The sequence below is a fragment of the Gopherus evgoodei genome, chromosome 3 (genome assembly GCF_007399415.2).
Source record: "Gopherus evgoodei ecotype Sinaloan lineage chromosome 3, rGopEvg1_v1.p, whole genome shotgun sequence".
Lineage (NCBI taxonomy): Eukaryota > Metazoa > Chordata > Testudines > Testudinidae > Gopherus > Gopherus evgoodei.
This window is the reverse complement of record NC_044324.1, coordinates 38923529-38950517: the sequence shown is the minus strand read 5'-3', so window position 1 is coordinate 38950517 and position 26989 is coordinate 38923529. Positions and strand designations below refer to the sequence as shown.

General features: G+C 39.1%; 1 protein-coding gene across 3 annotated transcripts in view; it reads right to left on the bottom strand.

Moving 5' to 3' along the window:
- Positions 1-541: 541 nt before the first annotated feature.
- NOL10 (nucleolar protein 10) overlaps positions 542-26989 on the bottom strand; it is a 78710-nt gene continuing 52262 nt past the window's right edge. For 2 of the 3 annotated variants that reach the window (XM_030555431.1, XM_030555432.1), the window contains exons 14-21: positions 23002-23128; positions 19056-19135; positions 18817-18915; positions 17678-17764; positions 15181-15354; positions 14539-14786; positions 7568-7670; positions 542-1250 (exon numbers count right to left, since the gene is read on the bottom strand). In XM_030555431.1, the coding sequence (XP_030411291.1) occupies positions 1134-1250; positions 7568-7670; positions 14539-14786; positions 15181-15354; positions 17678-17764; positions 18817-18915; positions 19056-19135; positions 23002-23128 (1035 nt within the window). In that variant the 3' untranslated portion in view covers positions 542-1133. Of the gene's footprint in view, positions 1251-7567; positions 7671-14534; positions 14787-15180; positions 15355-17677; positions 17765-18816; positions 18916-19055; positions 19136-23001; positions 23129-26989 lie in introns of those variants that run through there. The other variant, XM_030555433.1, reaches the window with a different exon arrangement.

The following is a 26989-nucleotide window of genomic DNA, read 5'->3' as shown; positions in this document are numbered from 1 at the left end:
TATGATTTAAAGTTACAACTAAGTTATCTTTAAAGCATATGATAGACATCCAATTTACGGTATGTTCCTTGACATGACTCCAATCCTGCAATATTTGGATTGGTACTATGGTGATTGGTACTTATTACCATATTGGTAATATGGTACTAACTCATGTGGGTAAAGACTACTTGCATAAAAAAGGGTTTACATGATCAGGCCCCATGTTTGTACACTGAACATACTGGTCGCTTCCTAATTTAAGCCTCGATTCATCAAGGTACTAATCACGTGCCTAACTTTACACATGCAACTAGTCTCACTGACTTCAATTTGCAGACACGTAAGCACTTAACTACTTTGCTGAATCATGGCCCTATGTACCAGTACATATCAAAGCCAATGCTCAGGGTCAGGGCCGGCTCCAGGCACCAGCTTAGCAAGCAGGTGCTTGAGGCGGCCACTCCAGAGAGGGGCAGCAGGTCCAGCTATTTGGTGGCAATTCAGCGGAGGGTCCCTCACTCCCGGTCGGTACGAAGGACCTCCTGCTGAAATGCCGCAGATTGAGACTTTTTTTTTTTTTTTTTGGGGGGGGGGGGGAGATGCTTGGGGCAGCAAACCCCCTGGAGCCGGCCCTACTCAGGGTTGTGTGTGATTTCATCTGCTATCAGGACAACAGCAATACCCAAAGCTATGGTGATTCCTATTTTGTGCATTTATGATGTCAGCTATTATAGGGAAAAGTGACTTAACCCTTGATCTCTCAGCAGCCTAAAACTTTTCAATCCACATTTAAACAGTGAACATTTCATGATGCTAAAAAAATAATCACCGTTTGTCCAATTAAATACACAGATAAGGTCCTGTTTACACAGATAGGACTTTCATATAAATCACATCCAGGGTTACACAATAACCAATCACTGCTGCTTCACGCACAAGTCAAAACCAAGACTGAGTTTGTAACACTGTTCTCATGGTGTCTTCTCCAAATACTCCAAGCATTTTGTGAACTTCTCATTAGCTCACAACCAGTTTAACAGGTTCTAGTTTTCTTGAGTCCACCTTTTAGATACAAAAAGAAGTACGCCTGTGCTGCAGAGTCCCACTTTCCAGGTGACAAGTGAAAGTAAAGCAGCTTCTTTAAGAAGTAATTAAAAGGGTCTTCTTCTACCACGTTTACTCTTGAGATGGCTAGCTGAACGCCTGATATTTTTCCTCTCCTGATGATGTTGCTTCTCAGCTTCCTGCTGTTTCTTCTGCTGCTCTGACTGGAATATTTACAAAACAGACTTGAGTTAGAATTCCAATTGGCCCGCAAAAATGGTTCAACATTAACAAAGTCAGGACAGTTCCTGAGCTACATGTAGTAAAAACTGTACAGTTCTAGACATAAACATGAAAAGGAACAAGATAACTTGCACGCAATATTTACAGTTTACAAAAACCTTCCCCGTTAAACTGTCAAGCACTCAGGCACCACAGACATTAAGCTTTTTATTTTATCTACATTGCATGAATTTGTGTAAAACTAAGGTTCTTATACATGCATTCATCATGTTATTTGAGCATAAAAAGCTGTTTTCAGCAGAGAATTCTAATGTAAAAAGGTCCTGTGGCACCTTATAGACTAACAGACTTACTGGAGCATAAGCTTGCATCACATCAGATGCATGTGAAACGTAATGTAAAAATGTTACTAGTAAGGTTTAGTTATAAGAGTTTGTTCAGCACGATATCTTTTGGTTCTAGCATTGCTGCTTTAAAATGTGTACTTTAGAGGCACACTGTTTAATGTAAACATTAAAAAAACCTTCAATCTTTTTGTTCTCCAAGTCTTCTGCCTCTCTAGTTTGAACTCAAAATTATTTACATTCCAAACATACATAAGATTTTTACTCTGTGCTTTCTTGACGTCACCTCTACTCCAGAATGGGGACACACTGTTTACAGTTCATGGCAGGCTTCCATGTGTTCTATTCCACCTACTCATGTTCAAGCCCAGAAGAGTGTGTTCCTATGTTGGCTAACGATGGCTACCACATTTAGACTTTACACAAAAGTATTTCAAAAGACAAATATGAGAAACTCCAGGAACCAAAGGTTTTTGTTTTGTATTTTTAAACCTGTATCGTGTTACACAATAGCTCTGCTACTGATTACATTACTAGGCATATTTTCTACATAAAAACTGATTAGATTTCTGTACCAACATGGCATGTTTCGGTGCTTTGTTGATAATGTTACTCCTCCTTCTCAACTACCATTGACTACAAAATACTAGCTCAACAAAACCTTAAAAAGCACACTGTACGTTTCAGGACAAACAGGAACAAGGCAGGTACGTAGTTACCCAGTGCAAATTAAATGCCTCTCTACAAATCCTATCTGTAATTTCAGGAAAAGCAAAATATTTATTACTTTAGAAGACAAGAAACTACAGTAGAGCTTCACTAGTCAGAACTTTTGTGGGGCTAGCCCAAGAACTGACTGGCAAAACATGGCCTAGGGAGTAACGGGCAGAGAGGCCAGCATGCACATTCTCCATGGGCCAGTGGGGGAGAACTGCATAACCCCATGCCCCAAAGACTCACTCAAGCCAGAACAGGGATGAGTTATACCGTGGTGACAATTTCTCTTCCACTCACATTGGAAGGAGGCAGAGGCACCAGCACAACTTCACCTGTTTTGATTTTAGCAATAAACTGTAATCCTGGAAATTCACTAGAGTGTGAATTCACAGTGTTAAATGAAATGTTTTCCCTTTAGAGCACAAAATACATATCACCAATAATGAGTCATGGAAATATACAAAAGAGGAGGGGGAAAAAAATCACATTAATAGGGAAATAAAACCAAAGCAAACCTAATAGTTATGCAGACAGACTATTTATGCCTTGCCTCTGCAATCTGATTAATATGAGTGGACCCTCATGATCCACCTGAGAGCAGGAATCTGCCCATTGGGCTCAGACTTCAAAATCGGGGCCTTTGACTTGAAGGTGTTCAAAGCACAGACGTATCTTTTCTGTGTGCTGTAAAGTGGCTAGTATACTTTAGATGCTATAAGATAACTTATATCTGTCAAACCATAAATAAAATGGAAAATAAATCAAGAAGCTTGAATTGTTTTTATTCAGATCCTGTCAGGAATGCAATGCAACACAGGAGAGACACTGTACTAACCGTTGTATTAATCATAAAAACCTGTGTCATGCTCAGATTCATAGGATGATAACGTCAGCAGGGACCACACTGTGATCATTTAGTCTGATCTCCTGTATAAGAGGGCGGGGGATTTACCTGAAATAATTCCTGTTTTGAACTGGAGCATATCTTTTAGAAAAAGATCTAATCTTGATTTTAAAATTGCCAATGACAGAGGATCCACCACGACCCTTGGTAAGTGGCTCCAATAGTTAACTACCATCACTGTTAAAAATGCGCGGCCTATTTCTAGTCTGAATTTGTCTAGATTTGGCTTCTAGCCAGTAGACCTTTGTCTGCTACAGTGAAGAGCCAATTACTGGAGATGCAGAAAGAACTAGTTTCTATATTAATTAAATCAATACATATCATTTTGCTTTTTAGAAAATGTATATGAATCAGTTAATTCAGAAGTTTATTCTTTCCAGTTATGTATCTTTAGTTTCATAGATATTTTTAACAGTGTATAAAATTACTTACTACACCACTCAGCATTTTGGTACATTAGCAACATTTTACAGTATTATGCAAAAAAAATTATACAATTTGATTGCTGAAAGGCACACAGAGCATGGGATAAGTATTATTAACTGATCAATTTAATCCAAAATGTATTTTGGATTTTTTAAAAGATTTTCCTTTTAAAAAAAGTTACTAAGCGTATGTCTACACTGCAACTAAAAACCTGCAGCTGGCTGTGGCTACGGGGCTCAGGCTAAGGGGGTGTTTAGTTGCGTGTAGACATTGGGGCTGGAGCTGGGCCTCTAGGACCCTGCGAGGTGGGAGAGTTCCAGAGCGTTCGGGCTCAGACTGTAGCCCAAACATCTACACTGCAATTAAACAGCCCCTTAGTCTGAGCCCTTTGAGCCCGAGTCAACTGGTGTGGGCCAGTGGCAGGTTTTTAACTGCAGTGTAGACATACCCTAAGATTCCCCTTGCTTTGACTGTTCAGCTGTCTCCATTTTGACTAGTTTAATAGAAGTCTTTATAGCATGTAGCTAGTTCTCCCAAAACAAATTGTAATTGTTTTTAAATAACTTGCAACTACTATTCTTGCATTTTAAGTATTCTTTCCTTGAGAGCATCTGAATACCCCACAAAACCTTCGTCAATCCATTTCTTGGTTCAAGAAACTATCTTAAGTATATTAAATCTCCCCACAGTAATTTTTAACACTTACTATACTGCCAAAAGTTATTGCTTTTTGGACTTGCTGTTCTTACCCTATAAGTGAATGTCAACAAACTTGCTATGTGATAGCATAAAAAGGGGTTTCCTACCACTGTCCAGAATGCATTCTAAAGTACTCGTCAGAAAATAAAGTTGCACTGATTTAAGCATTAGCTCGTTAGTATGGAACTGACTTGAATCATATTTTTCTCTTTTGATGACCAAAGATTTTCCTTCCACATAGTCCCTTTCACATCTTTATCCAGTATATTGGAATTGTTATTTTACTGATTAAATCAAATGTCACTTGTTATGAAGGACATTAGAAGGCCAGCCCCGAAGAAAAAATGTGTGTAAGTCAGATTCAGTAAAAGATATTATCTCAACTACTTTTTGTCTCCCCTCTCTCTGGGGCAAAACAGCTACAACAACACTGCAAACAACTGGAACTGAAAGCCACCGGACAATATTGTGGACCCCACAGTAAAAAACATGGAAAAAGACAGACCATCTAGGAAATGCCAGGAGATAAACTTTGCAGTGTTAACAATGATCGATTCCTGTGGGGGGAAGTTGGGATTTGGAGGGAAGCAGATACCACAGATACCTCAGGAACCAAAACCTGTTCAGCCTCCAACTACGTTGATCCACAAGAACTAAAAATACTAAACCCCTGGAGGAAAGAGAAGAAGATAGAAAATATCATAACACTCAATAAATCCATGATATGCCCACACCTTGAACACTGCATGCAATTCTGGTTGCCACATCTCAAAAATGATATATTAGAATTGGAAAAGGCACTGCGAAGGGCAACACAAATGATTAGAGGGATGGAACAGCTTCCATATGAGGAGAGATTAAAAGCACTGGGAGTGTTCAGCTTGGAAAAGAGACGACTAAGTGGAGATATGATAGAGGTTATAAAATCATGAATGGTGTGGAGAAAGTGAATAAGGAAAATGTTATTTACCCCTTCACATAACACAAGAACCAAGGGTCAACCAATAAAATTGGCAGCAGACTGAAGAAAAAAAACAAAAAAACCCAGGAAGCACTACTTCAACACAATGCACAGTCAGCCTGTAAAACTCACTGCCAAGGAGTGTTGTGCAGGCCAAAAGTATAACTGGGTTCAAAGAAGAATTTGCTAAATTCATGGAGGATTGGTACATCAATGGCTACTAGTCAAAATAGTCAGGGATGTAATCCCATGCTCTGGGTGTCCGAAGCCTTTAATTGCCAGAACCTGAAAGTGGACAACAGGGGATGATCACTCAATAGTTCCCTGTTCTCGTCATTCCTTCAGAAACATGTGGCATTGGCCACTGTTGGAAGACAGGATACTGGGCCAGGTGGACCATTGGTCTGACCCAGTATAGCCGTTCTTATGAAGGCTACGCATTACTTTTCTGTCTTCTTCCAAAAAGATGACATACCTGCACCTAAACCTTGGAGATGGGGCAATGAAAGGCAGGAGTTAATAGTCCCAGCAGCGTTATACTCCCTGTAGGCTTACCAACTGCATTCTCTTCATCTTTGCAAAAGATCCTATCATATGACATGGCTCCTTTCCAGCCCTATTTTTTTTCTGCTCCCATGGAATATAGTGGCATTGACTCAGGGAAGGAGAGGGGGAGTTTCCATCCCATTTTACTTTTCTTCATCTCTTCTCCCCACTTCACAGAGAGGAGACTGGGGGCTCACATTAACTCAACAATTTGTCATATTTACTTTTAACTATAAATTTTGTACACTTGTATATTCAATAAGGCAATCACACTGAGATGAACTCTTAAATGAGTCACTTGCAACAGAACTGTAACAAAGTAATATACTGATTCTGCCCGGATCAAATCCAGAATGGCATTTCAAACTATTCCCAAAACTTCCCCTCCCCCAAAAATCTTTAGGGAAGCTGATCTTTCTTTTGTCCCTCATCATCAACTGTAGGATGCATTCTGTCTCAGCATTTTCTAATTTAAAGCTCCTATAAAAAGAGTATGCATAGGAAGCCCTGCAAAGTTCATGTAATTAGCTGTAAGGAGCTACTGAATCAGTTATACCTGCTGGTTACACCTGACATGGTGATCCTTTGCAGAGCTTCACTGGAACCTGTGACTTATTCTAAAGTCTGCACATTTTAAATTCCAAAGTGGATACAGAGATCAAAGCACAACGTAGATGAAAAAGGCTTGTGAAAAACTGGTGACAGGAAGTACAATAAGAAATTCCAGTGACTTTGGTTTACTTAGCTTTTTGTGACCCAATAATCCAAAGTGGCACATTCTAATAACTACTTCAGACATTCTGATCACACTATTGTAGTTCCACTTCCATGATGAGAGTTAATTGACAGGTGCTGAACAGAAATGGATCATGATGAACAACTTGCCCAGAGGAAGACCAGTTTTAACTGAAACAGATTTCACCAGCTGAAGAATCAACTAATATGGCTCTTAATCTTTCATCATCTCCAACTATGTTTAACGTGTGTATCACTTTTCCACCCAGAGATCCCAAAGTGATTTACAAAATATGTAAACACATACACAAAATCCATTTCCTTCCTCCTTGTCTCCTCCCCAACCCCCAAAATGCAATCACCTGGAGGGTGAAACACCTTTTTAGACACTACACAACTGTTTCCAGAAAGGAATTATGAAAACACCATCCAGTTGAAATTGCTTGGGAAAGTTAAGTGGGCAGAATGCAGTTACTCACTCAATTTGTAATTTGGCAAGTACATTGGAACTACACTTCTTATTCTTGTCAATAGTGCCATGGAACTTCAATGACCAAAGTGGTCAGGAGTTGTTTTATCAATATGAGGCACTCCCATCACTAATAACTCAGAGGGAAGACTCTCACCTACAGGACATCATCATCATTTCTTTCAGCATCCTCGGTATTTTTTGCCTATGAATCAAGTATGATCAAACCCAAGACTGTGAGAATTGACAAGGTACTAGCACTGGATGATAGAGCTAGATGATCTACTAAGCGTACTAGTGTTTCCCACCAGGACATGCGTCTGGTAGGGCTGCCCACACATGAGGGTGTGCAAAAAAGTAAAGGTGCAGTCAATTTATGAAGAAATCAAGAGGGACATTTGTTTTCGATGGCTTTGGGACTCCCTGTTTTTTTAGATGACAAATAAATGTATCATCCTGCGCATTATCTTCTTTACAGAACATTATTTTTAACTCACCTGTTTTAATTTGAATGACATCTGTTTGCTGCCTACTGTGGTATCAGATACACTGAGGGTGCCAAGCTTTTCTTGAAGCTTCAAGCGATCACCAAGAGTTTTTCTGCAGAGAACAATTAAAGAAAAGCCTGTTTCTGTTCTTGTCACCATCACATTGTATTATCAGTTTTTACAATAGCAAACAGAAGAAATCACCAACTCTGACTGCTTTGTAAATCCTACAACTCGCAAAAAAATTGCAATTGGGTTGCACTTCTATCATTCTGCATCAATTATTAAGCAACACATATGCAGTCAACACACATGGAAAGCAAGTTTCAGTTATTCCCTTCAGGTATTGCTCATTGTACAGCCATTTTTCAACTTCTGACACTTTTTTTTAATTTTTAAATTCAGGCCCTAGTTAAGACAAACCGGATCCAATTAGTCCATGCCATTCCCACCAAACCAACATGTCCTATGACAGCATTTTTCTATGGAATATCTGGAAGTGCCAGATAATTCAATTGCAGTAGATATTCTAGTGTACTGATCTTAAATAAAATTTTAAAACAGGCATTTTAAAGCAAAATCCTTAGTTTCTACAGCCAAAAATACTTTCTACCATGAAAGACTAACATTTATTTTGATTCCTGCTCTTCCACCTCCCCCATTATAATTGGCATTTCTGACTCCTCTATTTGCAGCAGCTACCTGAGCTGATTAAAATAACACTGGCAGTATGGTCGCTCAATGTAAGTGATTCTGAAAGTTTCATCCTACTTCAATATCAGGAGAAAATATTCTATACCTATCATAGGTTTAAATTTAAAAATAGAGCCAAATCTCATGATTCTGCATTAATGAATGGCAGACCTTTGTGAATGACAGAATTTTCCTGAATTAGCAAGACAGACCCTGATTCCATAAGGAGCTTGATGTGGACAGACCCCTTCTCCCATTGACACGGAATCTAAGCTCTTTGGGGCAGGGACTGTGTCTGTTATGTTTGCGCACAGTCCCTAGCGCAATGTGGCCTTGATCCATGATTGGGGTCCTATATAGTACAGTACTGTAATACTAACTGCAAATAGGACACAGCCTAAATGACCAATCAGTAAAGAAGACTGAACTTTATTATGTAATATGCATCATTTAGTCTGACAATTGTTGTTTACTTTTAAATAGTATTCGTTATAAATGCTCTCATAACTGTAATGAAGTCGTAGATCTTTGTTGAGATGGGGAGAGAGACTGTCTTTTTTGTGCAAATCAGCAGCAAGGTACTCGTGTTTATATTTCACAGATTACTTTTATGAAGGGAAAAAACAGACAATCATAAACATACATGTGAAAGGCAGTCACAGAAGTCCATAGAAGTTCTGTGGATGAAGTGGCTGAAAGACTGGGCCCTCGGCACGGAGCCAGGGGAGTTTGCAGGATCTTGGTTAAAAAGTAATTTATGCATATGAAAGGCTTTTTCACATGAACTATACAAAATTACTGTCAATAATTGCTTTTCCCACCATGACTAGGTATTTTGATTCTGGTTTTCCTCCAATAGATTTTTCAGTGAGAACTTGTAAAAACTTGTTCCATCTGTGCTATTTGAGAAGACAAGCTAAGCCTCAGAGCTAACTATGGCAGCAGATCAGTCACTGACAGTGTAGCGGGATTTCTACTTTAAACTGAAGTTCACTTTTCTCCCCTTTGAAAGTGAATGAGAGAAATGTGGCTACTACCCAGCAATTCTTTAGCATGACTGCTTGGATGGTGCTCCAGTCAGAGGAAAATTAATGTGAGGAGATAGTAGGAAAAGGCTATGGGATAATAGCTTTATTCTATAAGTAAGGAGGGGAGGGGCATATATGTATCTGTGTAGTATGCACTCACAAAAATATTGCTTAAATATCGGTGTTGTGACATACAACTACTCCAGCCACAGCAAAGGGGAAGGAAACACATTTTATCGCCTCCAAAAAGATGGCCCAATGGATATGCTAAGAGTGCTGTTCAATTATTATTTATTATTGGTATTATCATAGCACATAGGAGTCCCAGCCAAGGACCAGGATCTCATCATGCTAGGCTTTGTACAAAGACAGAAAAAGATGACAGATTGTAAGCTCTGTGGGGCAGAAGCGAAGTGTAAGACAGGAGTCAAAATATGGATACAGACAGACAGGAGCACAAGGAGACAATGGTCAGCATAATGAGCTGATCTCAGCACACCAGCGGCTTAATTATTGTCAAGTGTTTGCAGGCATCAGAGTACAGTAATTTTAAGGAGGTGCAGCATGTGAGAAAACCCAAAAGTGTTTATCTGAAACTTTAATAAGTGGATGATGGAGGCTGTCATGACGTTGACATCTTGACACCGAATGAAAGATAGGGTGGGGATAAATTGGGAAGGGCTTGAGAGTGAAGACAAGCAGCTTATATTTGATGCAAAGAGATAGGAAAACATGGTCAAAGCACTGTGGTAGGAAAATGATCTTTGCAGCAGCATTCTCAATGGATATGAGCAGGGTAAGACTGCATTTGTCAAGCCCAGAGAAAAGGATGTTGCAGTAATCAAGACATTAAATGATGACAGCCTGGACAAGAGTTTTAGCTATAGCAGATGGATATGAAAGGTTGTATCTTAAAAGAGATTACACAGGAAGTGTCTGCAAGATTTGGACATAGTGAGAGGTCTATGCCCTCACGTGCAGGCTGAGTAGAAGATGACATCCCGGTTGTGGGCCTGGGCAACAGGCAGAATGTTGGTGTTGTTCAGCGTGACAAATAAAGGCAGCAGCAGGGTGGGTTTTGGTTGTTTTGTTTTGACTGGTTTTGGAGGGAAAGGAAAGAGAAATTAAGAGCTGTTTTAGCCATCTTGAAATTGAGCTGATGGCTGCATACTTATGAGAAGATGTCAGAAAGGCTGATCAAGATTTTAATTTGGACAAGAGACATGCCTGGAGTAGATAGGTAAATCTGTGAAGCTGTCAGCACAGAGATGGTATTTGAATTTGTGAAAAAAGTACTCAGAGATAAGCTGTAGAGGGAGAAGAGAAGGGAACCACAGAGTCCTGTGAAATCCCCACAAAAAGTTGGAGCAGGAATGAGGAGAATCCTCTGAAGAAGTGATGAATGGTAGGATGAGAAGCAGGTGCGTGTGTGTCACGGAAGCAAGGAAGAATTTCAAGAAGAATATGGTCAACAGTGTCTAATATGGCTGACAGGTCAAAGTAGAACAAGGATGGAGTACTGGTTCTGAGCTCAGTCTGCTCACTACGTAAATGTCATTAGAGACTACTCTTAAGGACTTTGCTGCATTTAAGCATATGCTTCAAAATGCTTCTGTGCTGAGAATCCTTGAATTTATGAAGAAATTTAAGTATACACTAATTCTTCAGAAGTTGGGCTTGGAGCAGCGCTGAGTCAGGAACTTAGCAAAGAAACACCCAGTTTTATATAAGTCATAAACTGTTTCCCCAGGAACATTATACAACTATAGAAAAAAAAGAACACTTTGCCATTAAGTGGGTAGTGGAGGCATTAAGGTACTTAATTATGTTGGTCACAGACCATCATTCTTTAAATTGGCTAAATCAAATGAAACACAAATATGCCAGAATCACCAGATGGTACATGCCACTACAATCTTTCCAATTTTCCATACATTGCTCAAGGAGTCAGCATAAAAATGCTGAGCATTTATCATGGTATAGGGCCAGTAGACATCTCTTTAGGGCTAGTCTTCTTTACAAAATTCTACCATGTTCAAATATGGTTCTAAATAGTAAAGCTAGCTGACATTATGATGACTGCCTTTATGATAAGCACAGATCAGGACAAATCATGCTCTGCATCAGATCAGCTATATGGGATTATAAACTGAAAGCAGCTGATAATTAAAGGTTTTGGAAGAGTTTGAGGAGTACCCACGTGCAGTCTGAATGTTTCTTGACTGAGTGTAAATAGGATCATTCTTCACAGAATTTGTAATTTAAACATTTTTTCCCCCATGGAGAAAGAATTTCATATGGCACAACAGCAGCTTACTGGAAAAGGATGCGATGTGCACTCTAGTCCACTTCACTTGTTTAATTATTCTATTTCTTCTTCATTTCATCTGCTATCACGTCACTATGTTTTGCCTAAGCCCCTCATGGTAGGATCATGTCTTGTTTTAAGTTTGTAAAACCTCATGCCCACCGGTAGTACAACAGGCACTTTTTCCATACACGGTCTATTCAGTTTGTCATCACTGGTACTCCTTTATGCCATGAAGAGATCTACAGTATTTGCGCAGACACACACACACCCAACACCCTTCCACACAGATTCTTTGCATTATGTAATTTTCTCAGTGTGAGGGCTTCTTTCCTGCTGTGTTGTGCAGTACTTATTTTTTCTGAACTTTTCAGTCTTACCTAGAGCTGACTTTGGCTTGTTAACTGAATCTTTCAGTTTGCTCACTTCCAGTTAAGGTTCTCATCTGTGTGTGATTGCTCCTCAGTCATTTCATTTAAGATGAAGGAAGCATTTGAGAGTTTCCTTCAGTGGGATAGAGCACCTTAGTCAGAGGTCATTGCGTGAATTTACAAAAACATTAGGTTGGCAATAGTGAAACGTCCTTCCATTTCTGCCCCTGTTGCAATGGAAATCAGAGCACGTGCCACCTGATCACAATCTGTTCTCCTTTTCAGATCATTGGCTGAATGGCAAAACAAAGATGCACACGATCCACTCCCCTCTGACAGAGCACCCAGTGACCTTGCACTACAATCTCTATACCTCTGAAAAACTCAAAAGGGCACAAAAGCAGCCCCATCCCCTGGAACGAAAAGAAGGAAAACTGCCAGGAGCAAGTAAACTGAAAACTTAATACATAAGCTGAAAAAGATTCTAGATAAGGAGTTGAAGCATCCAGAATGTGTACGCTGAATAAAGGAATGAACACAAACCTGCTATGTGTAAAATTTGCTAACAAAAAGGGAGAGAAAATGCAAGCAACACCTGCAGAAGAGGCAAAGGTTGAAGTACTAATCTCAATGAGGATTTATAATATGGTGCCCAAGATGTGTATGTCAGTCACTTTACAGACAGAACATGTAGAGTGTTGGTCTCTTCCCAAGATTCTTTAACCTGGCCGAGTGCAGAGATTTTTGAGCACTAGCCTCTTCACACATGTTGATCATAACATTTATGAGCAAAGAACCCCTCATATGCATATGAACTGCAGAGTTTTTATGATGCTTTGTGTTTGTTTTAGATAGCACTCCGTAAGAAAATTGTTTCTTGTGTCGTTTTTTATCTTAGGGATTGCTATAGTGTTTATAGTAGAACCCAAAAGGCTGATATTACAGAATCGATTTTATAGTTTAAAAAAAACGGTCCTAAACGCATTGCGTTCAATGTTTCCCTTCAATACACATCATTGTGTTACCTATTTCTAAAATGCCCATCACCATGCAGCTGAGTGACAAAATGGTACCTTGACAAATCTGCCGTATCTGAATGGCAGCAAAATGATCATCAGATATTTGGATGGATACAGTTGTTCACTATGTGAGGGAGAAATATTTTGGCATGTATAATCTCCCTCTTGTTATATCATTCATTCTACTTAGCTATGCTGAGCACTTGGCATGCTATGACTTATCTATCTCAGCAGTTGCTGTCTTTCAAGGCTTTTTATTAGTTTCAGCACAGATCTCCAGTTAATAAAATTGTAAGAAAAATCTGATTTTTTAAAATGCTCCGGATATCTAAATGAGGTCAATGAAAATGTCTGGCACTAAACACCTGGAAAGTCAGGACACTTTCTGGCATCTCTAAAGGGCAGAAATACTCTAGATACAGAACCCTACTGCTTTAGCTAACAGCTGAGTTAAAAGATACAAACAAAATTGTATTTAACACCTCTCCTGTCATGGGGCAAGGAAGGAGGAAAAAAAAATGAGGAGGCAGCTTAGCGGGCTATAGATTGTTGTAATAAGCCATAAATCCAGTGTCTCTATTCAGTCAGTGATTTTTAGTGTCTCCTTTCACCCCTATGACTGGAAAAGTGTCAACTGGCTACTTTGCCTTGAATGATCCCTTAAAATGTGTGTTTCCCTGCCCCACTCCAAACATTCCTCCATGTCCCCTAGGACATGCAACCCACAATTTGGTGACTATTGTGCTAAACAACTTGTTCCAACTTGTGTTTAGCTGTGACACACTCAGTACTTTTCCAAGACTTGAAGAAGAGCTCAGTGTAAGCTCAAAAACATGTCTCACCAACCAAGGTTGTTCCAATAAGAGATACTGCTTCTCCCACCTGGTCTGTCTAATATCCTGGAACCAACCAGTCTACAACAACAATGTATAGAAACAAAATATGAAACGCAGACAAAATATTTAACTCTGGCTTTTAGCACTGCAAGGAGAAAGCCTGGATTCTAGAACTCTGACAACTAAGATAGCAAATTAGTTTTTATAGAATCCAGACATTTTGGACCCATCTAGGTCAAAAGATATTTTTACTGTCCATGCCCAGCAAAGAGAGGTTTACTTGGTAAGCACGGAGAAATCATGGGGTATTCTATGTTTTCTAATGGGGAGAGATCACATAGGGTGAAATTGTAAGACTCTTTATTCCCACTGGTGAACCGATACTCACATGGAGTAGTACCACTAACATCAATGGGACTATCTATATGAGAAACTTCTCACCGGTGTGAGATAAGGGCCTCCCAATCTAGTTCAGGGTATCAAACCCTAACTCTTTTCCTTTAAAGTAAGGCACAGGGACTACATATACCACATTCACATAACAGGGGAATTAGAGGTTAAATGAGTGTCACCTCAAATTATGCCCCCTAATTACCATGTCTGGCTGTAGAAACTGCTTCCAGGATCACTGTGCCTGCTAAATAAAATAAGCTGGATCCGCATAACAAAAAGACAGTTTCAAACAACCCAACCAAACTTCATTAAACTGAACTGTTAAGACTTACTTCGTTAACTTTTGCTTTTTGACAGAGTCCTTGAAGCTTCTAAATTCCTCCCCTGTTTTAATCTCAAAGAATTGAGGTTTCAGTGTTGTTTGCTGATCCTCCTTGAACCTTTCCTGCCGTTTTACTTTTTCCTCTTGGCGTATAAGTTTGCGCTGTTTCCTGACCTCTTCAACCCAGCCTTTTTCATCATCTGAAGTCTCAGAACTTTCTGCATCACTTGGTTTTCCTTCTGGTTCTTCCTCCTTTTCCTGCAGACAAAAATAGTTACTCTAAGGAACCATTAACTGATTTTTTAAAAAACTCTTTGCCCAATTAGAGTACGTGACAATCTCTACGTATGTCCAATTTGAAGAGAACTAGAATTCTAACACATTACTCTGCATGCTGTATTTGGTTAGATTCTAATTACATCCAGAGACACACTATGTGATAGATACAACAATAAATGAATATATTTAGATACTAATATTTAATATTAATAACTTATTTATATCAATCTTAGTCACACTCATTTATAGACAGATTGATAATGTTCCATTATTTTCTTCTCCTTTCTAAGGTCATATAAAAGAAAACTCTGAATGCTTGTAATAAAAAACAAAGAACTATAGGTAATCCTAACATAGAAGGAAAAGGTTGTACCTGCTCTTGTGCTGCTTGCTGTTCTAAAATCTTTAGTTTCTTCTTTCTTTTCTCACTTATTTTAGAAACAAGTGGATTAAGCAGCCTAAATTCTTCACTTTTCTCGTCCACCTGGAAATCTGGGTTCTCAAACATGACTTTGAACCGGTCATCAGTGAGAATGTTAGGCAGATTCTACAAAACAGAAGAAAAACAAAACAAGAGTTGGTTACAAAACTTTGAAACAAATGCTGCTACAATGATTTAAAATGTAAAGCTCCTTCAAGCACTACTCAGGTTGAATTAAGCAAGAAAAGACAACTGGATATAAAATATTGATTGCTTGGTTCTCCCAGACCATTTACATCAAGATCTATTCAATTTATCTATAGTATGGTTTTACTATTTTCATATAAATCACATACAAACTATTCTGACACATCTGTTAACATAATATATTCTGCCACTCAAACTATAGGAACCTCCAGTCCAATGTTTTATATTTTAAAGGTAAGTGTTTATTAGAGCTGGTAAAAACTCCAAATTTCCAGTTCATGGGAAATTCTGACTTTTAGATTTTGAAATTTCTTTTTGCTCCAATAATTTCACTTGGGAATTTCAAATATTTATTTTAGATTTTTTTTTTATTTTATTATTTGTACATTATGTTATGACATGGCATTATGCGTACTACCGCTAAGATTACAAAATAGTTGAAACAATCTATTTTTATTTTTGAAATCATTAAGGACAGGTGCTTAGTACTGAAACAGGATACCTTCTTTTCTAGATCTAAAAGTTCTGTGTCCTAATGAAACAATTTGACACAAAAAATGTTTCGATGAAACCAACTCTAGTACTGACAATGTGTTGAATATGCGTTAACCTGGACACTCCTCAGCATCTCTTAGCTAGTCAGCTGTGTTTACTGCTTCACCAGGATGGTTCCGTCACATATGAAAACAATATTCCACAGAGATGCATTTCCATTCATATTTTATAAAACTGCTTTAGTATCAAATATACTTACGACTCCCCACCCCCCCCCAAAGGGTATGCATCCTGCATACTTTCTTTTACCACCCCACCCTCCCAATCCCAAATATAGCAAGGAAAGAGGCAATTTTATCGGTCTCATTAAAGAGCCTAATCATGCAACACTGGAGCCAATGGTAGTTTTGCCACTGACTTTAATGGACACAGGATCAGGCATAAGGAATTTATAATTTAAACTAGTATTACTATGCTTCATATTAAAGATCTCCTCAAGAGGTTTCTCTTTTAATTAAAATCCTTTTGTCTGATGCAGCTGCAAAATTACTACCAGGAGGGCTCTCTCTGGTCCAACTATTTGTTTTCACAGCTGCTCAGAAAGGAAAAAACATAAAAGGGGATAGGTTTAAGTTAGAGAAGCTTAGTATCTACAAATGTCTGGCTAATGGTCTAATCTAAAAATAAACAGCAGAACAAACAAAAAATAAACCACCTGTCCTTGGTAAAATCCTTAATACTGTTTCAGGGAAATATTCAGAACCTATATTTTTATATGGAATTTTATTATTACTTTAATGCACAGTGTATAATATATATCTCCAAACAAACATACTAAGAAAGTGAAAGCTGAGACTTTTGATAGAGGCTCAGAAAGTTTGCAGTGAAGACTCCACCACAATCACTTACTTCTTCACCCCTTTATCTTTTCCTACCATCCCACTTGCGAGCTCGAAATTCTCATCAGACCAGACACCACATAAACCTTACGTCTGCTCTGCTAACTATATGAATTCCAACGCTCTTCTGTTGTAGGAGGATATAGCTCAGTCACCCTTCTCATCTATATAAAGTAAAGGGAGCCTCTACTGCATACCATGTTGGAAAGAGCCTTCAAAAGGTGTTACACCGCCACTGATTTGCAATATGCTATTTTTCTCTCCCGCCAGATACTAAACATTTGTTTAGACCTGACTTATCTAAAACAGATATGGCATTTTCAGTATCAATTATACAAGAGTTACTGTTGCATCAGAGTGAACAGATTTGACTACTTTATGAAGTGGAAGAAAGAGCAAAGTAAAAAATGTATACTGTTGGATCTTTGGGGCATGAACTGTCACTTCCTACAATATGGACAATGCCTAGGCACATTGTAAGCACTACCATGATATAAATAAATAAATAAAAAGGTTTAGTTTTTTGATACTTTACTGATCAAACAGTTAGCGAGTTTTTGGACTCTTCCTCCCACTTCATCTCCATAGCAAGTGCTTTGCCATTACAAGTTTGATATACAATTGGCCAGATGTTATTGCACTGTATTCCTGACTCCCTACCACTGATGAATTCCACTGTAAAACCACCTAATTAGAAGATGCAGTGTATGATCACACGCAAAAGCCTTATCATCCAAAAAGCAAAGGAACACTAACCTGCCTAACCATTTATAGTAATGAACACACAGAACAATTTGTTATCCTGGAGCTTCTGTAGAGTTTTGGACACCTCCTAAGTCAAGTCTTACCTTTCGTTTCTTTTTTCTAGCAGGCTGCTGTTCCTCTTCCTCTTCAATCAGCTTGAGTGCCAACTCTTTATTAACCTTTGGAAGTTTCTAATGAAGAAAAGGAAATGTAAAACTCATCAATATATTTTTTTCATGCCAAAAAATTTTTGGCTACGCTACACATTTTACAGTCATGAATTTAGTCCCAGGGACAAAAATAATCTCTACCATCTCTACTTTTTTTTCCTCACTGTGATCACACAGTTCAAGCCAAATTAATGAAAAACTGGGTTTACCCATCCAGTACAGTTACAGGCATTATTATAAAAATGGTTCACCTAACTAAAAGCTTCCTAAGACCTAAGCATAGAAACAGTCATGGGACTATTCCCTGTCAAGTTGATAAGAAAAGTCAAGGTCCCCAAAGCAGTACTGAGTCTTCTAGCAAATGGCATAACATGCTTCAACATTCTAGTTGTTGACTGCAAAGCCATATCATGGTTTCAGAAGAGGTCATTCATCTGCCATAACCACAAGGCAAAACCAGTGTTAACATAACCCCTAGAAAGATGCAGAAGCTGTATATTCTTTCTGATCACTAGTCCAAAGGAATTGGTAGGGTTGTACTGAGCTGCTGAAGCATCTTTGGCCTTGGCAGGGATAAGATATCAGGACAGATACGCTGAGCAGATTTGATCTGGAAAGCCTTGATAAACAAACACGGAAGCCCATGATACCATTTTGAACAGTCACTTTTCAGATCATAACTGCATTTTAAGGATACAAGTCATTTGGTAAACCTCCAGTTTTACATGTAGAAGTAGGAAAAAAAAAAGTGCAAGCTTTATGCCTTGAGTGGTCTGTGGAAGTTCTGAAGCATAACGAGACTGAAGTGTCCTTTTTCTTCTACCGCTTCATCTCAGTTTCTTTTCATCAAACTGGGTTCCATAAACATGTGAATGCCACAGTTCCATATAAAAGAGGTATATAGGTTGAGGTTGCAACTTGATTTCAGGGCTCTTGCAACATCAACAAACTCACTTATGAGGCAAAACACCATAAACTCCCAATTCAATTACAGCTCTGTGGTGTAGTTATTTTACATTATTCCATATGAACAGTTTTCTCTAAAAGTTTAATCATCATACATAGGATTCTACCTTTAGCTGAACTCTTTGTGCACGTGTTTCTTCTATCTTCTGTCTAATTTTCTCTTTTCTATATTCCTCATAGGCAAATGGATTGACCATCATTTTCACCTTTTAAACAAAACAGAAGGCATTAAAGAAAGGAAACAAATAATGCAGGAGTAAATATATAAATTAGTAAATATACAGTATACATAATAGCAAACATGTACCAAAATAAGGATCAGCCTTAATGAATTAACATTATTTACCTTATGATACAGTTTTATGTCCATGAAAAAGCCATGCATATATGCTCTGAGCAGTGGTGATCCAATGAGATGGGCAAGGCCTGGAGGGGGAGAGGAGCATAGGTGGGAGGGAGATGAGGAGGAATAAAATGAAAAAAAATAGCATAATGTTATCAGAGGACCTCAAATAAGAGTAAGATATAGGAAATTCTCCCAGTTAAGCTGACTGAATACTTGATTAAAGGAAAACAATAGTACTGATTTGAAAGTATCAAACCCATCCATATGTATGTGCATTTTATCGAGACTGTAGCACCACAAACCATTGTTAAGCTCACAAAGATTTTGAGCAGCCCCACAACAAAAACAGTCTTTTCTTTTTGCTGTAGTAAATGTTTACTGCACACTTTTTAAAAATGCCCATTAGCTCATAATCAATGGATAGTTTACCAAGAAGTATTATTTGTGAGGAGAGAGCTTTCTGAAGATATATATGTGTTTGATATACACATTTGAATTACAGGTTTTGGTGTGGCATACTGATGTTTTAATTAAGAGTTTTTGCCTTGGGTCACTACCTTTGAAGAACAAGTATGTTGAAAGATATAAATACAGCACCACAGCAGTTCATAAAACTGTCACCCTAGGCCCTAACCTAAATAAAGAATGAAAATCTCCAAATGGGAGAAGATTGTGTATATCTTCAGGCAACTCTGTATAGTTGAGAAAAAGGAGAACTTTTCTTTAAAGCAAACATTACCCACAGATCCAATAGTTCCAGAAATTAATAAATCTTGGCTAAAAGACAATTCCAGAAATGAGATATTTACACTGAGTTTCTCTCTTATCTCCCAAACTAATTTAATGTTTTTAAAAACAAGACACAGGCATCATCTTCAGGGAGAAAAAGTTACTGAGTTCAAAAAAGAATGCTATTGTTGTAAAACGTGGGACTAAATTTTATAAACTTGATTGCTACTAGTAGACAACCGTTCATAGAAAGGACTTGAGCTTATATAGATTTATAGCCCCAAAATATGCTACATCAATTGACATCTAATAGCATAAAACAGTAATACCTGTAAGTTTTAGGTGTAAGATGCCCCAATAAACCTGGTTTGTCAATCCTAGATGAATCTGATTTAGCTTCTGCAGGTTAATGAAAATCCCAAAACTGCAGCTTAGTTGCTCAAAAGGGACATTCTGAACCCTCTCCAAGTTCACAGAATAATGGTCTTTTTGGTTAAGACACTGGACTCGGTCTTAGGCCATGTCTATATTACCACTTATGTTGACAAAACTTATGGTGCTCAGGGGTGTGAAAACCCCCCCACCATCCTCAGTGATATACATTTTGCCAGCATAAGTGGAAGCGTGCACAATGCAACGTTGACAGGAGAGCTCTCTCCCACCGACATAGCTATCGCTGCTCATTGGGGGTGGTTTAATGATGTCTCATAGACTCATAGGTCAGAAGGGACCAATCTGATCATCCAGTCTGACCTCCTGTCGAAAGGAGAGCTCTCTCCATCAGCACAGAGCGGCTTTGTGGGAGATCCGACAGTGGTGCAGCTGCATGGGTACAGCTGTGCCACTGTAGGCTCTCTAGTGTAGACACAGCCTTAGAGATCAGATTCTGTTTCTGGGCCTTTCACAAACTTCTTGTATTATGCTGGTCAGGTTGCTAAGACCATGTCTATACTACAAGTGCTACAGCAGCATAGCTATGGCACCGTGACTATGACACTAACTCTGTAGCATAGACAGAGACTACAGCAATGGAAGGGCTCCTCTAGCAACAGCAGGTTATGTCAATGGAAGCATTCTTCTGTCACCCTAGCTGTGTGTACTCCAGGGATTAGGCTGGCATAGCTACAGGACTCAGGCCTGGCGATTTTTCACAACTCTGAGCATTGCAGCTATGTTGACCTAAGTTTCAAGTAGAGACCAGACAATAGTTTGTGCCTCAGTTCCCCATCTGTTTAAAACAAAAAGGAGGGATAATATCTCCCTGTCTCTCAGTGATGTTATGAAGATAAATCTTTATGGGTCTTGTATACCATAAAAAAGCCTATAAAAATAAGTTTCCATTGACATCTGTATGAATTTCATTGTATAAAAGTCCAAAATATTCTCTTTACTGATGATACCATTTGCAAGTGGATTCCTTTATCAAGGTACTTACTATGGCTTCAGCACAACAGTATCTGAGCATCTCATAAATATTTAAATATTTAAAAAGTAGAAACAATTTCTCTTCCTTTCCATTTGTTTCTCAGTGTGTGGCTAAGAGGTACTCGCAATAAATTTTTTGGTGGCCTCAAAGTGGCCGAAAATACTTGATTAACTTTAGGAAAAACAAATAAATAGCACATACATGTCATTTTAATTTATTTATGCAGAGTATTTTTGCACGCTCAATAATAAAAATATTACAGTGAAAAAGTGATATTGGCATGTTTGTTAATATCACTTTTCTCAGCAAGTCCCAGGGCAAATTAAGCCCTGGATTGAGGGGTGGGGTGGGAGACGGAGGCAGTGGGGGACAGAGTGGGATGGATGTGGGCCAGGGAAGGCAGCGGAGGCTTGGGGTGATGGAGGGGTTTATGCAGGGTCAGGAAGGCAGTGGGGTCTGGGGGCGATGGGGAGGGGGCATGGAAGAGAGAGGAGGGTGGGTGGTGAGCCCCACAGCTGGAGCCAGGGATTGGCACCTGCTCTTGTGTAGCTGGAGGTCAATGACTGAGGCCAGAGCAGGAGCTGCATGGTAGAGGCAGGGGGTTGGAGCCTAGTGACAGAGTCTGAGGCTGCGTGGTTGGATCTGGGGGTCGATGCCCACCGCCACAAGGCTGAAGCCAGCACCCACTGCCACGCACCTGGGACAGGGCTTGTCGCACACCCAGGGCCGGCGATTGGCTCCCAGACCGGCACCCTCTGAAATGCAGCTGGTGCTACAGGTCGGCATCCAGGGTCAGCGGCCACGACTGGGGGTTGGAGCATGTAGCCGGGGATTGGTGCCCAGGGCCAGACGTTGCTGCCGGGATTGGGCCTTGGGCTGGTGCCGCATGGCTGGAGATGGGGATTGGAGCCTGCTGCTGCATGGCCAGGGGTTGGAGCCTGAAATGAAGCCCCATGGCTGAAGGCTGGAGCTGTGTGGCCAGAGTTGGGGGGTCAGTGCCTGAAACCCTGCAGCTGGAAATGGGTATTGGCACCTGAAGCACCATGGCTGGAGTCCTGGTCTGTGCAGCTAGGATCTCTTAAGTCCCGCTGCTGGAACCTGCCTCCCAACCACCCCAAGGCTGAAGCCTGAGTCTCACTGCCCCCCACCCCCCCTTCCAGTAGAGAGTTCACCATGCTCCTGCAGCATTGTGCCCCACCTGTCTCCAGGGGCTGGGCATGGCTGTGCATCCAGGAGGAACAGGGAAGGAGGGGAGGAGGGCCAATGCTTTGCCATCCCCTTCCCTCCCCCCATCACTGCTCTTCCTGGCTGCAAGGAAACCCCCTGGTGGCTGCATGCAGCCATTTGAGAAACATTGGGCTAAAAGAACCTCAAAGCACTTCTTCAGACACACTGAATCACTGTATATCAACCTTCTCCTCAGGTAGGGTGACCAGATAGCAAATGTGAAAAATCGGGACGGGGGTGAGGATAATAGGTGCCTATATAAGAAAAAGCCCTGAATATTGGGACTGTCCCTATAAAATTAGGGCATCTGGTCACCCTATCCTCAGGAGACAAGCTGTGAGCAAAGGTTCTCATTGAATTGACAAAGATTACCACCAAGTAGGGCAATCAGGACTGGCATGTTAGAAACAGTGGCAAGAGTTGGGAAGAACTACTTGGAGTAACTTTTTAACAGCCCTTTTATTATACAGCACACCCCAACTGCAATGTGAGTGCTTTAAAACTGAAGGAAAAGAGGACAAAAAACAGACACAAAAATAAAATAAAAGGTCTCTAAAATTTTACCTAAATTTTCAAGGTCTTTTCTGGTAACAAATTTGTAATCATCATAAACTGTGCTCTCTGGATTCTCCTCCAGTTCTTCTGTCAAGCTGTCCAAGAATGAGCACCATCTTGGGGCAGGACCTAAAACCTGTGGGCATGTTAAGAAGAGTTCTGAATTTATACATACACTCAAAAATAAAAGCACACCCAGCTCCTCACACCTGCTGCTCTACTGCAGTGTGAAAGGAAATACACAACACTGAAGCCAAATATGCTTAAACAACATCTTGAGAGCACAGTCAAACCTACTGCTTGCAATACAAACAGAAATAACCCTGTATACTCTTTGACAGCACTATTGTTACAATCTAGGTAATTTAATGTAGGTCAACAATTTGGAGGTTTCTAGTTTAACAGCTTTAAAATGTGACAAATTGGGCTGATTATATATTAAAAGCCAAACATGACGGATATAGTTTTGAACTTACATAATAATACTAGAAAACAAACAAATCTTTCACACTCAGTTGGATCTTGACGTTATTAGCTCACTGGGCAATTATGTTAAATCCCATTTTATCCTGCTCATTTAGTTAAGATGCCTGTGTGCATTTCACATACTTTCATTCAAGGAAAAACACACTGTTGTGAGCTGATAACTGGAAATATTTAAAAAATTTAAATATGTAATATGTGAGATTTGAACTCAGTTTTGCTAGACTATCAAAGTACTTTCAATTCATGCTTCCTCATCCCCAAAAGCAAGTAATTATTATTATTTTTTTTAACACCCCTAACTTTTTCCACTGCTGATACGAATCCTTCTCAATCTTGATGCATACAGTCTCACCCATTGTGCTGAGCCTATTATTTTAGTAGGTGTGCTAGCTCTATGGGAAAAAGGCCAACATGAAGGTTCTCTCTCCAGGGGGCAAAGTGGAGACTCAGTGGGAAGCCTGGGATGTTAGGGAGGTCACCAACTCCAGCAGAGTGGAACTTTTAATAATCCATTTTCTTTTTTGTTCCATCATTACTAAAACGTGAAATGGAAAAAAAAAGTCACAATAGATACGGCAATGGATGCTGTTCAAAAGAATTTTTTAGGCAACTTTGATAATGCAATACATGTAATTCATTCCTAATGTGAAGACTGTGTTATACCAATAAGGATCTCTCAAAGTCTGTGGTGACAAATCATTTTGCTCCAATTAGAAAAAAAACAAGTGTCCCCTTTTTAAAAATGCATTTTTCTTCAAATAACTATAGTTGCCTTAAAATAACTGTAGTGTATTCCAGACCATAACATTCAAATGTATTTAGTAAAATTTAAAAGCCCCTGAAGCAATATTTCCTTCACCAAGAAAAATGTCTGGCAAATTTAGCAGGGTTCTTCATTTTGTTTAATCTGCTCTATTAACTAGCTCTATAAATATCCTTTGCTGTTTAGAAATTTGCAGCACTATCTTTTAAAAGTCACGAGAAATAAGAATAAGTTCAAACTGTGATCAAAGTTGGCAACCACAACAAACATGGCAACTGGAGATGTACACTGGCATTGTTAACCATACATTTTACCCAGATTAGATCTTTCCTCGGAAGATCACAATTAACTTGTCTCTGACAACAGAAACAGCTGCCTACTTAATCAATAAGGTCGGATGAACCAAATCTCTACGGCTGTCTGAACAGCAGTAACCACTTGACTAATATGGGTAACATTCAGCAGAATCTTCCAGCCAGATATTTTTTTCCTCCTTTTAGATCTTAAGTGTCTCCAATTATATCTCCTGTTTTTCCCTGCTTCAAAGCTAAATGAAAAGCTTTTAATAAAATTAGATTTCAGTCAACTGAGTACAAGTGTTCCAGCCTTTCATGCTAAGTCAAACGGTTACTGCTAAATCTTGCTTCATTACCACAGCTAAAAGAAAGGACTTTTCCTAGTCATATGTTTTGTGGTTACCGATATTGTAGTTTTGGACACAATTCTATTAATTTTTTTTTCTATGTTACTGCTGAAAAACATTTTCTGTCGGTGTGATCTTAGCATAATAAAGTCGGTCTCCTGAAGAGTCTTTGAAATAAGTGGAGTTCTTAACTCATGTATATTTTAATCCCACAAAAAAACTAGTCCTTCATAATATCCTGCTGTCACATTGCTTTAACAAATACAAGGTTCCTGCTTGCCACTTGGACAACTTTTTAAAAAATAGATCTCATCCACTGCTACGACACCACAGGTTGTGTCCAACAAGATTTAAAAACTACAGGTTTATCCATTAAAGCACAGGCTACTTCAGACGCACAGTGAGCTCCAAAGGACATCTTGAATACAGTAGAATCTCAAAGTTACAAACACCACAGGAATAGAGGTTGTTGATAACTCTGAAATGTTGGTAACTGAACAAAACATTATGGTGGTTCTTTCCAAAGTTTACAACTGAGCATTGACTTAAAACAGCTTTGAAATTTTATGCAGAAGAAAATTGCTGCTTTTAACCATATTAATTTAAATGAAACAAGCACAGAAACAGTTTCTTTACCATGTCAAATCTTTTTTAAAACTTTTTTTTTAGTAATTTACATTTAAAACAGTACTCTCTCTCTAAATACAGATTTTTATTATTTTTTTTTTAGTTTTACCACTTTTGTTTCTCCTCTTAAGCCCTCTGAAACTGAATTCCTGCCCACCCTTTGCTTTATAGCATGTTCCATTTTAATAAATTTACAGGAGTTTTATTTTCATCTTTAACTGTTAACCCCTTTCCTCCATTTACTTCCTTCCTTAGTTAAAACACATTACATTCTCTTCTCCTCTCTTCCAGCAACCACTCAAACAACCTTAGCCTTTCCATCTCCACAGGGCCCTAGGCACCATCAGATAGCTTCTATGCTTCCCCCTACTCAGAGACAAATCATCCCCGGGCACAAACACACACTCTGTTGATGGGTTAGCAAGTGTTCTGGGAGCTGAGAGGGTCCGATTGTCCAGTTCCCTGTTACCAATGCCACAGCCAGGGGAACAGAGACTCCTTCCCCACCTGGGGATCAGGCTCTGCTCTGAGAGAGGTGCTAGTTAAGTGGGAGGACTGCCTAAGTGGCTAATATGCCTGTGAACCGACATTGAGATAATTCTACTAAATCCAAATGGAGAAAAATGCATTGAAATTTGCAGTAAGGTCAGGAACAGGATAGCTGATGCAACTGCAGATACACAAGGAAATGAAAACAATGTGATGAAAACTAGACTCAAAGTAGAAAGTTCCCAGTTGTACAATATTAACAAAATGACATTTCTAATCCGTTTAGATGTCAATTTTAATAAAGTTAGCAAATTGTAAATCACACTTAAATTCGTTTTTATTCACGTTCTATATTTCTATAAACACAGAAATTTCAAAATCACTAGCAATATTCAGCAAGAAGTAGATGATTTTCAAAGGCACAAAGGGAAGTTAGGCACCAAATTCTCAGTGAAAAATCAATGAGAGCTGGACACCTAAGTCTCCGCGCTACAATCTAATATGGACAAAAATATCAGCCATGACAGCTCCGATTCACCAGGCAAAGATGCAAAAATCAACAGACACAGTGCCTAGTTTCCCTAATCCACATTATAGCATTTGGGCAAGAATTCTATCAGCTTTTCACTGTTAACACAAGACAAAATGTAATGGGTCCTCTATTATTGAAGTGTTCTGAGATTTCAACTGAGTTTTAAATGCCTCTAAAATTTGTTCAAATATTAATTATAAAAGGGAGACAATTTCTAGTGGGATTAACCTCCCCAAAAAGATGTTACCGTAAATTAGATTTTTTTTTTTAGATTTAATATTCTTTGTATTTTGAAGGGCAATTAAACTAACATTAAGAGGATGATACTGTAATCCAAGAGCCTCATTGTGGTACAGCTCTGATACAATGCAACTGTTAATCTATGTTGTTGCAGATGAATTTAATGAAAATAATTTAAAGAAAATGTATGAAATCCCTGCGGACCTCTCCTGATAAT